At 43.8% G+C, this 11,805-nt stretch overlaps 2 protein-coding genes across 2 annotated transcripts; both read left to right on the top strand.

Annotated features, from left to right (window-relative positions):
• Positions 1-204: 204 nt before the first annotated feature.
• Positions 205-3,827, top strand: ddx61 (DEAD (Asp-Glu-Ala-Asp) box helicase 61). The gene is made up of 12 exons (XM_061288178.1): positions 205-382; positions 702-1,286; positions 1,363-1,426; positions 1,538-1,642; positions 1,804-1,933; positions 2,046-2,192; positions 2,461-2,555; positions 2,624-2,746; positions 2,825-2,953; positions 3,077-3,257; positions 3,337-3,438; positions 3,613-3,827. Exons 2-12 carry the CDS (start codon positions 1,138-1,140, stop codon positions 3,816-3,818), a joined length of 1,431 nt encoding a protein of 476 aa, XP_061144162.1. The 5' UTR covers positions 205-382; positions 702-1,137; the 3' UTR covers positions 3,819-3,827.
• A 1,655-nt stretch (positions 3,828-5,482) lies between these two features.
• Positions 5,483-11,364, top strand: tomm40 (translocase of outer mitochondrial membrane 40 homolog (yeast)). Its single transcript, XM_061288184.1, has 9 exons — positions 5,483-5,638; positions 6,557-6,786; positions 7,229-7,389; positions 7,646-7,747; positions 7,827-7,932; positions 8,009-8,131; positions 10,299-10,375; positions 10,671-10,773; positions 10,853-11,364. The coding sequence occupies exons 2-9, from the start codon at positions 6,576-6,578 to the stop codon at positions 10,990-10,992; spliced, it is 1,023 nt and encodes a 340-aa protein (XP_061144168.1). The 5' UTR covers positions 5,483-5,638; positions 6,557-6,575; the 3' UTR covers positions 10,993-11,364.
• Positions 11,365-11,805: the final 441 nt, after the last annotated feature.

Genomic DNA, 11,805 nt, shown 5'->3' with positions numbered 1-11,805 from the left:
TGTGAAAGGGAAAGGAAATCAGAAATGAGATTTATCTTAATAAACAAAATCGAGCTAAAATCTTCCTGTTATGGTTCCACCCCCTAAAAATAGAAAGAAAAGCTTGTCCACTCCAATCAAGCGGTTCCGTTTGAAAGAAGTAGCAATGTGATTGGTCAGTTGTTACCCGCCCCCATGGAGGCGACCAACCAATTGTAAGTCGTGCGCGCGGCCATGTTGAATTGTCAATTATTTGAAAGTGAGACAACAAAGAAGTGATATAAAGTTACGACTGAAGCAGATTTCGCGAAACGATGTCAAAACTCTTGTCGGACTCGACACACATATCACGTTAAAAGCTTACAAGCGAAAATATACTTTGGCTGGAGGGAGAAAACTCAAGGTAGGTTTGACGCGTAACTGTTCTCAAGTACCGTAGTTTGAACATCGAAGGCGGCTAGGATAATAGCATGCTAACTTGAGCTTGTTGGTGGAAAAGTTTCCAACGTTGTTGAACGTTGATTCGAAAAGTCTCCCGCTGCTTTGTTTGTCTATCCTGCTCGAGTATCAAAATATGAAATGACTTTTGTCTGAGACGCCCATTATAGTTCACATTTGTTGGTGACTTTTGACTGACTGACAACAGGTGACCACATGTATTTGGCTTGTTGATGAATTTCTTTACCTTTTTAAGAAATTTTTCTTGTTTTATGTCATGGCAGGTGACCTGGATTTGGCCAATCCCAAATCATCCCAACAATACTATATAGGATAATCCAGTTGGTCAAATAACAGTACAAAAATCAAAGGAATTGAAACTATTTAGTAAATGTAGCTCATCAGACACAACAGCCTTAGTCACATCAATGAACAGAATTGCAATTCTGACAAAGATAAAGAGGACTATTAGATAACAGCTCTTGTGATATATTTATTCATATGAATGTTAATTTCTCCATTTTTTTGGGAGAGTTACGTTGTAAATTATCATAATTCACACACAGGCCTCTTTATTTTCAAGGGCCCTGTTGACAGATGCTCAAAGTGCAGTGCAATTTTTACCTTTTTTTTTTTTTAGTCTGTACTTCAGTATTAGTAAGAAACACAAACCAGTTGCGCTGGTAACTTTCAAATAAAGAAAAGAGAAAGACAAGAAAAATGGCTGCAGCAAGAACAGCAAACCCAGCACAGATGATCAGCTTGATGAAAGCAGTGAATGGGCCGCTCAGAAGCAGCCAGACCGCAGGATTCAGTGGCCAGCAGCCCCTGAAGAGGAGCAGTAATCCTCAGAGCAGTGGCGGTATCAAGTAAGATTTGTTTTGAATTCAAAGTACAAAGCCTCTTCTCGTCTCGCATTCTAAAAATTGTGTGTTTTGTCTTTAGGTTTGGAGATGACTGGAAAAAGTGCCTAGAACTTCCTCCAAAAGACAACAGAATTAGAACATCGGTAATGTAACCCTAATGATTAAGTTTAAGTACCCAAACATTTTAAGCTTTGAAATATAATAATATATACAAATTTTGCTCAATTTACAAATCTACACTTTGACAATCCCAGGATGTGACCTCCACCAAGGGAAATGAATTTGAAGACTACTGCCTCAAGAGGGAACTGCTCATGGGAATCTTTGAGATGGGATGGGAAAAGCCCTCGCCTGTACAGGTCCGTTTTCCGTTTTTGTCACCATTTTTCTGTTGCGTGACACAGGTAGCAGACCACTGGGTGGCTAGGAAACATTGATTCTGCATATACTGGACGGTGCACCTATAGATGCATTATTTATGCATGAAAAAAAATATTCTCATGCATGTGCCCCATCATAGGAGGAAAGCATCCCTATCGCCTTGTCTGGCAGAGATATTTTGGCCCGTGCCAAAAACGGAACGGGCAAAAGCGGAGCCTACCTCATTCCGCTCCTGGAGAGAATCGACCTAAAGAGGAGTTACATTCAAGGTCAGTGTCTGCTTTCTCATTCCCCCGCCTCCTTGCCTTTCCATAATGAAGTCGGACTCACTTTGTCCACGCTCTCGTCACCCCTCGGCTCCTCACGTGTGTCTCCACGCAGCCTTAGTCGTCGTGCCCACGCGAGAGTTGGCGCTGCAAATGAGCCAAATCGCAATCCAGCTCAGCAAGCACCTAGGCGGAGTCAAGATCATGGCCACCACTGGCGGCACCAACTTGAGGGATGACATCTTGCGCCTCGACGAGACAGGTGCAGCTCGCACGCTTGTCTCGCTAGTGCAGAGTTGGCCAAGCTTTTCCACAAACGGGAAAATGGAAGGGGCGCCCGAGTCTAAGACCAAAGACCAAGCTCTCTAGTGGAACATCTGGTGTACATTTTCAATTTTTAATTTAAAAAAAAGTTGACTTTGTAGTATAAAACAGTATTTAAAGTTGGAAAAGGTTTATTATTTTAATTGTAATATATTTTTTTAGTTTTAGATAAGTTTGTGACACTTTGGCCGTTTTTGTCCCAACAGTACACGTGGTGGTTGCCACACCTGGAAGATTACTGGACCTGATCAAGAAGGGTCTGGCCAAAGTGGACAGGTTACAAATGATGGTGATGGATGAGGTAGGACTCTCATAACACGCATCGTCTTTTTGTGTTTCTCAAACCTTTTCAACGTCTGACATGTTCAGGCAGACAAGCTCCTCTCGCAAGACTTTGTGGCCATCATCGAAGATATCATCAGCTTCTTACCAAAGAATCGGCAGATTCTGCTCTACTCAGCAACGTTCCCCATCAGTGTGCAGACATTCATGGTATGGTGACCCTCACTTGCACGCTTTTCATTTCAAAGCATAAGTGTTTTTAGAGATTCCCCTCCAAACCCCATCCAGAACAAACACCTGCAGAAGCCTTATGAGATCAACCTCATGGAGGAGCTGACGTTGAAGGGCATCACCCAGTATTACGCGTATGTGACCGAGAGGCAGAAGGTCCACTGTCTCAATACACTCTTCTCCCGGGTGAGGCTTAAGTTCCTCCATTATTTTCTGTCCAAACCTCCTCTTTTGTTTGAGCCGCACACCTCTTGACATCCACAGTGTAAAAAAAAATAAAAAATCATGATTTGACCTTTTGTGTTCCAGCTTCAAATCAACCAGTCCATCATCTTTTGCAACTCCAGCCAGCGGGTGGAGCTCCTGGCCAAGAAGATCACCCAGCTGGGCTACTCGTGCTTCTACATTCATGCCAAAATGATGCAAGAGTACAGGAACCGCGTGTTCCACGATTTCCGCAACGGACTGTGCAGAAACCTGGTGTGCACAGGTGGCTACAAGAACTCGACGCACATAGCCAACAATTCAAAGTAGATGGCGTGCTCAACCAACGCGTACTCTTTTGGCAGACCTGTTCACGCGGGGGATCGATATCCAGGCGGTCAACGTGGTCATCAACTTTGACTTCCCCAAAAGCGCAGAGACCTACTTGCATCGAATCGGAAGATCAGGTGACCGTTCCGTATTTTTTTTTTAACAAGCTGCCGGGCTACTTTTGTGCTCCTTGGAGGGGGTGAAAGGGGGGGGGGGTCATCATGTTGGTGAGGTCCGATGTAGTCTTTTATTTGTGACGGGCCGGCCACATCTCATGATGAATTTAATCGCAATTCTACGCTTTTGTTCAGGGCGCTTCGGCCACCTGGGTCTGGCCATCAATTTGATCACGTCGGAGGACCGCCACATTCTGAAGAGCATCGAGGACCAGCTGGTCACAGACATCAAGCCCATCCCAGGCAACATCGACAAGAGCCTCTACGTGGCAGAGTTTCACTCTGTGGATCCTGACGACCCCCACGCTGCACCAAGCAATGGAAAAATGGCAGCACCGTGAAAGAATGGGGTAAGTTTGGGGAGGAAAGTTGACAAGTGTCAAAGGAGTTTCACCACCATATCATAAAACTAAAATAGATAAACCTATATACAGTATTTTTATACATACTATTTGTTAGACATGTATGTACATTATCCTGTCCTCTGGTAGCTTTCTGCAGTGGTTGACTTTTGAGACTTCGTAGTTCTCTTCACCACTCTGCATTTTGCTTGACTTCCAAATTGCTACACTTTGGAACATATGTTAGAGTTTTCACGTATTGTAACTGGTTTTGTAGCATTCTATACAATATCCCCCATAAAAGGCCTCAAAGTTAAAGAGCAAGCCTTCACTACAGAGTTTTAACACACCACGGGCTCGTGCTGCCCACCACAGGCCAGTCTTGATAGTACAACAACAGACCTGAGTTGTGAGGATGCAGAAGTGTCGGTAGAGAATGTTGTGTTTTCTATTTTCTCATGTGTCAGTCCTTAAACAACAACAGCTATTATGTGCATTCTGTGCCGTTATAGTCATCTCAAGTCCACCACACTTGGCAGCCCCCCTCCCCGATCATGCATGCCGGCCGCCAGGGGTTCTCACATTTTAGAAATGGATTGAGATTTTAGCAGTGTGTATTTGGTCACCCTTTTTTACATGCTTACGTTTCAATTGTTTTTCAGAAAACAAAAGATGGCTTCTGATATCGTAAAAATATGGCTCAAGACACAATGTGAAGAGTTCTGGTTCAGTGTGGTTTACAACCTGCCCATCTTGTATACACACACGTACGTGTGTATTGTTGTGACCAAAGTGTTGGGTCAGATTCTGCTGACAAGGAGCAGTACTAACCATGCTGTCTGGTTCTGGAGGGGGTTGAGGAACTTCAGACTGTGTGCTTTTTTTTTTTTAATGGACTGCTACAGTTGGTACCAGCAAACAAGCGGGTTCCGTTCAATGATTTATGTATTTTTGTTTGGTCACCACAAAAAGAGATGGGCAAGAATTTCTGTTATATGCTGTTGCTATAGCCTACTGGGGGAAGAATAAAACTAACTTGAGCTTTATGTTCTTGTTTCATTATTGGGGGGGGGGGGGGGGGTAGGGTTAGGGTTAGGGGGCTATGCATGCACAACATAATGATATGCAGAATTTAGAAAAACGTATTTATGTTGTGCATTGCTTCTACTCATATTCACAAGGAATAGGGACAGAGTCTGAGAATGGCAAAACTCTGAATTCCAGCTGAAATGTTACAAATTAAATAAAAGGAAAAAACATTATTCCTCATGATGAAGATCAAACAACATCAAAAGCTCTAAAACAAATTACAAGTAAGTTACAAGTATTTTAAAATCGGTAATTGCGTTTGTGGGTCTGCGTAAAGATCTGCTAGTAGAATTTAACGGCGTGTTCCGACTTAAGTCGCCACTGTTGAGAATGTCCGTCGTTAAACGAGGACTTTGAGTGTGTTTTTAATCCATTTAATTTTCACCTATTTTCCAAAGACTATAAAGAAAACTATTTAAATTATTCCAAAGCTTTAAACTGGCACTTTTATTTATGAAATGTAGCGTAAATCAGGCGTACCCTTGGAATGTCATTCAGTGGACGATTGAATGAACCCGCTGATTGGCGAATGACCCGGGTGCTGTGACGTCAATACAAGTAGGTCTATCTGGAGTCGATTTTGACCAATGGCCAGAAACATCCGCTAGACCCTAGCCAATCCACTGGCTCGGATCCCGGAAGTAGACGGAACCTTGTCAACCACGGCCACATACTCTGCGGTGAACTTTACCGGTGCTGAGCCCCCCCTCCCCCGCAACCAAACCTTTAACGTGAGTAAATTAACCCTCAAATTCCGTTATTACATCCATACAAAAAATCATAGCTGCTTGTGAGAGCGGATACTTTATAAGACTGTTGTCGGTATTTGCCCCAACCGGACGCTTGGCTCTCGTGGCCATCCACATGGCTCCGTCTCCAGCTAGGTAGCTAGCTTGCGAGCTAACTCATGCTAGCTAGCTTGAACCACTTCGGCTCAAATGAGAAGTTATTGTGTCCTTCGCAATACTTTGTGACTCCTGCAAGCTCTGAGTTGCACCGTGGCAACCACAACCAACGCGGTTCGTTTGGAATGAGGAGAAACGGACCAAATTGGGCCTTAACTAAAAGCTAGTCTACTGTACTCCAATGGATGCTAATGTTTCTATAGGTGCCTAACTCTGCCCTTCCTTCGTCTAATTGTTATTGAGATTTGTGTGAAATACTTGTTGAGAATCCCAGTGTGTTTAAGGTTTTGGTGTGAAGCTCACATGGCTTAAGAGCTAATTCTACTGCTACTCGTAGGAGTAGACCACTAGTAACTATCAAATCCATCATTTAGCCATCATTTTTGAAGTGAGCTTGACGGGGGTGGGGTACAGATTATACAGGAGTATACCAACTCCTTAAGTCTCGTTCTCATGGAAGTGAAATAACTGAACCAAACTCTCAAGTTGTGGTGGCACAATGGTGGTTTGACTGATTGTTTAAAAAACAGACATACATTCGTTTTTGGTGCAACAACAACCCTTTAAATGAGTCTGAAAATAATACCATTTATAAATGTCGAATGCATGCATTTTGATCTGCCAAACAGCTCGCACAATTAAGCTCACAGCGATGATCCTTCAAATGGATAATTTGCTTAACGCGTTCTTTGGTGAAAGGGTTCAGGGTTAGCTAGTCATTAATCATCCGTCCAATCTTTGCAGTCTGTACAGTCCTCAGAGTATGGGCAGTGTGCTGGCTGCCACTTCCCCTGCGCCCACCCCGACCGGCGGGGGCCAGGGGGTCTCGGGCTTGGTTGCGGTTCCACCCGGGTTCACCATGCCCTCCGTGTCCTCTGTCCCATCGTCGTCCGAGCTGCAGATCACGGACGTGGCGCAGTTGTCGTCACTTCCCAACCCGGGCACATACGAAGAGTGCCACCGCAAATGTAAAGGTAAGCGGTCACGCAAGTCACCAGACCGAGCGGTACTCGCTTTACCGGTTGCTAACAGTCAACTAGTTGCTGCCTCGCCGTTAGAATACGTCACCATGCGGCACATCGGGCCAAACTTAACCTTTTAAGACAACTCACTGATGTAACGGTCTCAGCATTTTTGCGTGTTCGGTTGAACTGGCGGGAAAACCAAATAAGTCGGATAACGGGGAAACATCTCCTGAAAGAAGTTGACGTTATACTAGAATGAAGTTGGAATTCAGGTCAAAGTAATTTTACAAGTAACATTTTACATTATATTATGAATAGGTCAACATTTTTTACATAATTTTGCAAGAATCAATTCAAAATGGGAGATCAAAGTTTGTTTTTATAAAGTTTTAATATTCTCATTAGTACCCGTTATGTCACTTGCAGTACTTTGCGTGTTGTTTTTTTCCAGAGGTCTTCCCTCTCCAGATAGAAGGCGTGCGCTTAGTGGTGAACAAAGGCTTGAGTAACCACTTCCAGGTCAGCCACACCATCACCCTCAGCACCCTGGGCGACTCTGGCTATCGATTTGGCTCCACATACGTTGGCAGCAAACAGACCGGACCGGCCGAGGTAGGCTGGCGACTGGCGTCTTTTTTTTTTTTGCAAACTTCTTCGGTTGACCAGCGTCATTTCAAGAAAACAAGTCATTTACAATAAGCCACCATTTTTTGGATAAGACAAAGCAATCCTTTTATTTGATCCAATTATAATTCCATTACTCAAAAATTGTGAAGAAAAAGTGTGGAAAGTGCCCAAAAGATTACCAAGAGTTTTTTTTTTTTTTTTAATTTATGTATTATTATTATTATTTATTTTTTACCATCAGTCCTTCCCGGTCATGGTGGGTGACATGGACAATACGGGGAGCCTCAATGCCCAAATTATCCACCAGCTCACCTCGGCCGTCCGCTCCAAAGTTGTCCTCCAGGTAACTGGCTTGCGCGCCTCATTCAACCAGCAGCCTCGTTCAACCGGCATGCTTCATTTTGCCCGTGTTGCTGTTGCAGACCCAGCAGCACAAGTTTGTCAACTGGCAGTGCAACCTGGAGTACCACGGCGGCGACTTCACTTCTGCCCTGACGCTGGGAAACCCTGACATCCTCGGAGCCTCCGGTATGACGCCAAGGCACTCGTCCTAAGATGCTCATTTGGCTCCATTTTCCCCCTTAATTTTTTTATTTGTCTTCAGGCATCGTCGTGGCCCACTATCTGCAGTCCATCACGCCCGCGCTCGCCCTGGGTGGCGAGCTGGTTTACCACCGCAGACCCGGCGAAGAAGGAACGGTCACCTCCCTTCTGGGCAGGTACACAGGTAAAAAGAGCAAAAGATTTAGCTCATTTTTAATGAAGGTCTTCGTATTACCAGAAAACTGTCATCATTTGATGGGAAAGTTTTTGAGGAAAGCAAACAATTCCGGTCCTAGATTTATAATCCATATAGTCAAAATTGCACGTCAAAATAGCAGATTAAATATCTTTGGGAAAATACAGTCAAACCGCTACATATGAATTTAATTCGTTCCGGGACCTACTTTGTATGTTGAAATAGTCGTATCTTGGATCTAATATTTCCATAAGAATACATTGTAATTTGTTTAATTCGTTCCATAGCCAAAAAAACAACGATAACTCCTTAGGAGACACTGCAGATAATTACACTTAGCAATAAAACAAATGCATTATGTCAGACATGTTAAAACAAATAAATTACAAAGAAATAACAAGGGGTTTTTGTTACTGTACCTTTGAGACCCATAGAGATACATACATTCCGTTCTGTAACTTACTGTAACTTAGTCTGTGAACTTCAAACTAACTTAGCTTATTTTCTTATTTATTTATCCAACTTATGCAAAGGTTAACTTAAAAACAATAGCTTTTTTATTTTGTATATTTTTTAAATGTTTTTCCTTTAACTCATCTTCACCCTCTTCACTCAATTCAGGCTTTCTTTTCTTTGCTTCACTTTCCTCTTCACCTTTACTCGACCGCTTTGCAGATTTTTTTTAAAGAAAGGTGTTCCATCTCTTCTGAGGTAGGGCTGCGATGTTTAGAGATGGTGGTGATCCCTTTGGATGGCTTGACCGCTTTGATGGCTTCCTTCTGCTTAATCGTCGTCGCTTAATCGTCGAAATTGTTGACATGTTCCGGCCATATTCTTTTGAAAGATCACTCATGCACTCCCCACTCGTGTTTTCTGATGATTACTTGTTTTAATTGTAAGGAAATCATCACGCTCTTCCTCTTCTCACCACTACTACTATGCCATTGTGTTAGCCTTCTTGAGATATGATAACGTGATGCTGACATCATCCCGAGATGCCGCCATCTTGCGGGCTAACCATGACGACGTATGTTTGGATGTTGAGTCAAATATTTGATCAAATTTCACATCGTATGTTGAAAAATTTGTATTTTTAAGCAATCGTATGTAGAGGTTTGACCAGACATGGTCCGGCCCGCCAAACCTGAATAAATTGTATTATTAATTTTTTGGGGGGTCTGCGATTACTAGGTTTCCCCAGTAGATGGGGAAGCGCCCGCCCGCGCATTTACTCCCAGGAGCCGTGTCAGAAAGCTCGGTGCACACTCACAAGTGTGTGTGCGTGCTCAGTAGTATGTAGTAATTTCATCTATCAGTGCCGAATTTCTAGTGTAGGCTGTGACGTCAATATTCTCGTAATTCGCGCGCTGAGTTGTCAGATACAGTTTAACGCTAATCCTTTCATTAAAATGAGTGGCCCGAAGAAAAGAAAGGTGGAGACTGAGTGCCGAATGTTAAAGAGTGGACAATTTGGCTCGACCTCCGTGTGTGAGAAGACGTTCAGCCACATGAACGTCAACAAAGTCCGTCACAGATCTAGGTTAACAGACCGACACCTCGGCTCTATCCTAAGAATTACCACAACAGATTTTACTCCAGACTATGATGCACTAGCAAAAAAGGGAAACCAACAATACTATTGATTTCTTTATTACTTTATTTAGATGTATTCTTTCACAGATCCTTCAAGATGATGAATTTGGTCAGAATGTTTGACGTTGGATGTGATTTCGCCTCATTAGATAAACATATTTCATAAATCTGACCTGCAGTTACTGAAGTGATAGAAAATGTTATTCATCATAACAGTGTCGTATTTAATAAGAATCACTGATAGTAGTTTTTTGGTGAAATATTTTTTTTAATGCTGTTAATAAATGCATTTGTTTTCAGAAAGCTTTTTTTTTAATATCCATGCTTTAGTATCTACTAAAAGTAAAAACCTTTTATGCAATGACCTTTCCATGTCATTTATATTACTTCACACAAACACTACATCCATCTGCTCCTGGTTCAGCCCCCCGGTCAAAATTTAGAACCCAATTTGGCCCGCAAGTCAAAAAGTTTGACCACCCCTGGGTTTGACTGTAGTCCTGATCAATTTGTGCGATGTTAGCCATTAATTGTGTCTGTCGCTACTTGTTGTCTTTGTCAGGTGACAACTCAGTGGCCACGCTGACGTTAGGCGGAGGAGGATGTCACGCCACCTACTACCATAAAGCCAACGAGCAGGTACACGCCAAGGAGATAATGTTCATTTTGGAGGGGGGGGGGACTTGTCTTGGAAGTAGAAACCATTTATTTATAGTTGCAGAGTTGGGGGGGGGCTTGCAGAAAGTGTTCTTCTTGGGGGTTGGCATAGCAGAAAGTAATTGAGAAGCGCTGTCACTAAATATGTAGCATTATTTTGTGTTCAAAGGTATAAATTAAATGTGCAGCTATGATATGGTATTTAATAGTCCTTTAAACAGTGAAAAAACAGACAGTACCTAACATGATAACAGGAAATCTAGTTGTCCGGTCACAGTTACAAGTGGGCGTAGAGTTTGAAGCCAGCACGCGGATGCGAGAGACCACGACATCGTTGGGCTACCAGCTAGATGTGCCCAAGGCCAACCTGCTCTTCAAAGGTAGGCCCACTGCGCCGCCGCGTCGCGTTTACGCTACTGACGGAGCTGTCGTGGGCGGGGCCCCGGCGTCCTCCTCCAGGCTCGGTGGATAGCAACTGGGTGGTAGGCGCCACGCTGGAGAAGAAGCTGCCGCCTCTGCCGCTCACGGTAGCGCTGGGAGCCTTCCTCAATCACCGCAAGAACAAGTTCCAGTGCGGCTTCAGCGTTGTCATCGGCTAGAGGGGGGTCAGAAATGGAAACGTCACCCCTGCCCCCCAGGACCCGGCTCGTGGTCCTTGGCTTGGTCGGAGACACATTTACACGCAAATGCACACGGGAACCCGGAACAAGTTTTTCCAAACCTTACATTCAGAGACGCTCTTTTACTACTGTGATTCCCGGGAGAGACGTCAAAGAGACGTGACTGACCGACGAGACCACCTAGGACCCGGGACTGGCCGCGCCTGTGTGGTGTAGTGCGCTTTTCTTTACTTTTGGAAGAACGCCCGCGTCAGGGCGGGGTAAGAATCCAACCAAGTCTGTGCGTAAACGTAATATATGGTGATTGTGTGTGATGAACACAAATAAATGTCATTACTTTTTCTAACAATGCCCGAGGCTCGTTCTTACTTAGATTTGCATTTCAACCCAGGACGAGGGATTCAAATTAGGGTTTCAAGTTAGGGTTAGGGTTTCAATGTAGGATTTCAAACTTCGGTTAGGGTTTCAGTGTAGTGTTTCAAACAACCTAATTTGAATCACTAACCTTAGTTTGAAACTCCAATTTGAAACCCTAACCCGGATAAGCGGAAGAAGATGGAGGGATGGAGGGAGGAAGACTAATCAGAAGAGTAGCTGCCAGCGCTTATCTCCATCTTGAGTCAAAAGGCCAGCGACAAGACTCATCTTGCTCAGAGCGGGCCAGGCTACATTCATCTGTCTGGCCTGTCTAAGTGGCTGTTAAGTGCCACCTGGGGCCTTTTTTTGGCAAAACAGCAAGTCAAGTCATGTCTCGTTTGCCTGGCCACAATATTAGGGACACCTGCTTGCCAT

The sequence above is a fragment of the Syngnathus typhle genome, linkage group LG10, assembly GCF_033458585.1.
Source record: "Syngnathus typhle isolate RoL2023-S1 ecotype Sweden linkage group LG10, RoL_Styp_1.0, whole genome shotgun sequence".
NCBI classification, from domain to species: domain Eukaryota; kingdom Metazoa; phylum Chordata; class Actinopteri; order Syngnathiformes; family Syngnathidae; genus Syngnathus; species Syngnathus typhle.
The sequence above is the reverse complement of the archived record's forward strand: the minus strand, read 5'-3'. Positions and strand labels throughout refer to the sequence as shown.

What these genes read in the sequence shown, in the direction of transcription:
- ddx61 (XM_061288178.1), top strand. Translation starts at nt 1,138, where the DNA reads ATGGCTGCAGCAAGAACAGCAAACCCAGCACAGATGATCAGCTTGATG. An exon ending in AAAAGCCCTCGCCTGTACAG is followed by an intron (nt 1,643 to 1,803) that starts GTCCGTTTTCCG and finishes GCCCCATCATAG; the next exon opens with GAGGAAAGCATCCCTATCGC. An exon ending in TCAGTGTGCAGACATTCATG is followed by an intron (nt 2,747 to 2,824) that starts GTATGGTGACCC and finishes AACCCCATCCAG; the next exon opens with AACAAACACCTGCAGAAGCC.
- tomm40 (XM_061288184.1), top strand. Translation starts at nt 6,576, where the DNA reads ATGGGCAGTGTGCTGGCTGCCACTTCCCCTGCGCCCACCCCGACCGGC. An exon ending in GCTCCAAAGTTGTCCTCCAG is followed by an intron (nt 7,748 to 7,826) that starts GTAACTGGCTTG and finishes TTGCTGTTGCAG; the next exon opens with ACCCAGCAGCACAAGTTTGT. An exon ending in ACCATAAAGCCAACGAGCAG is followed by an intron (nt 10,376 to 10,670) that starts GTACACGCCAAG and finishes GTCCGGTCACAG; the next exon opens with TTACAAGTGGGCGTAGAGTT.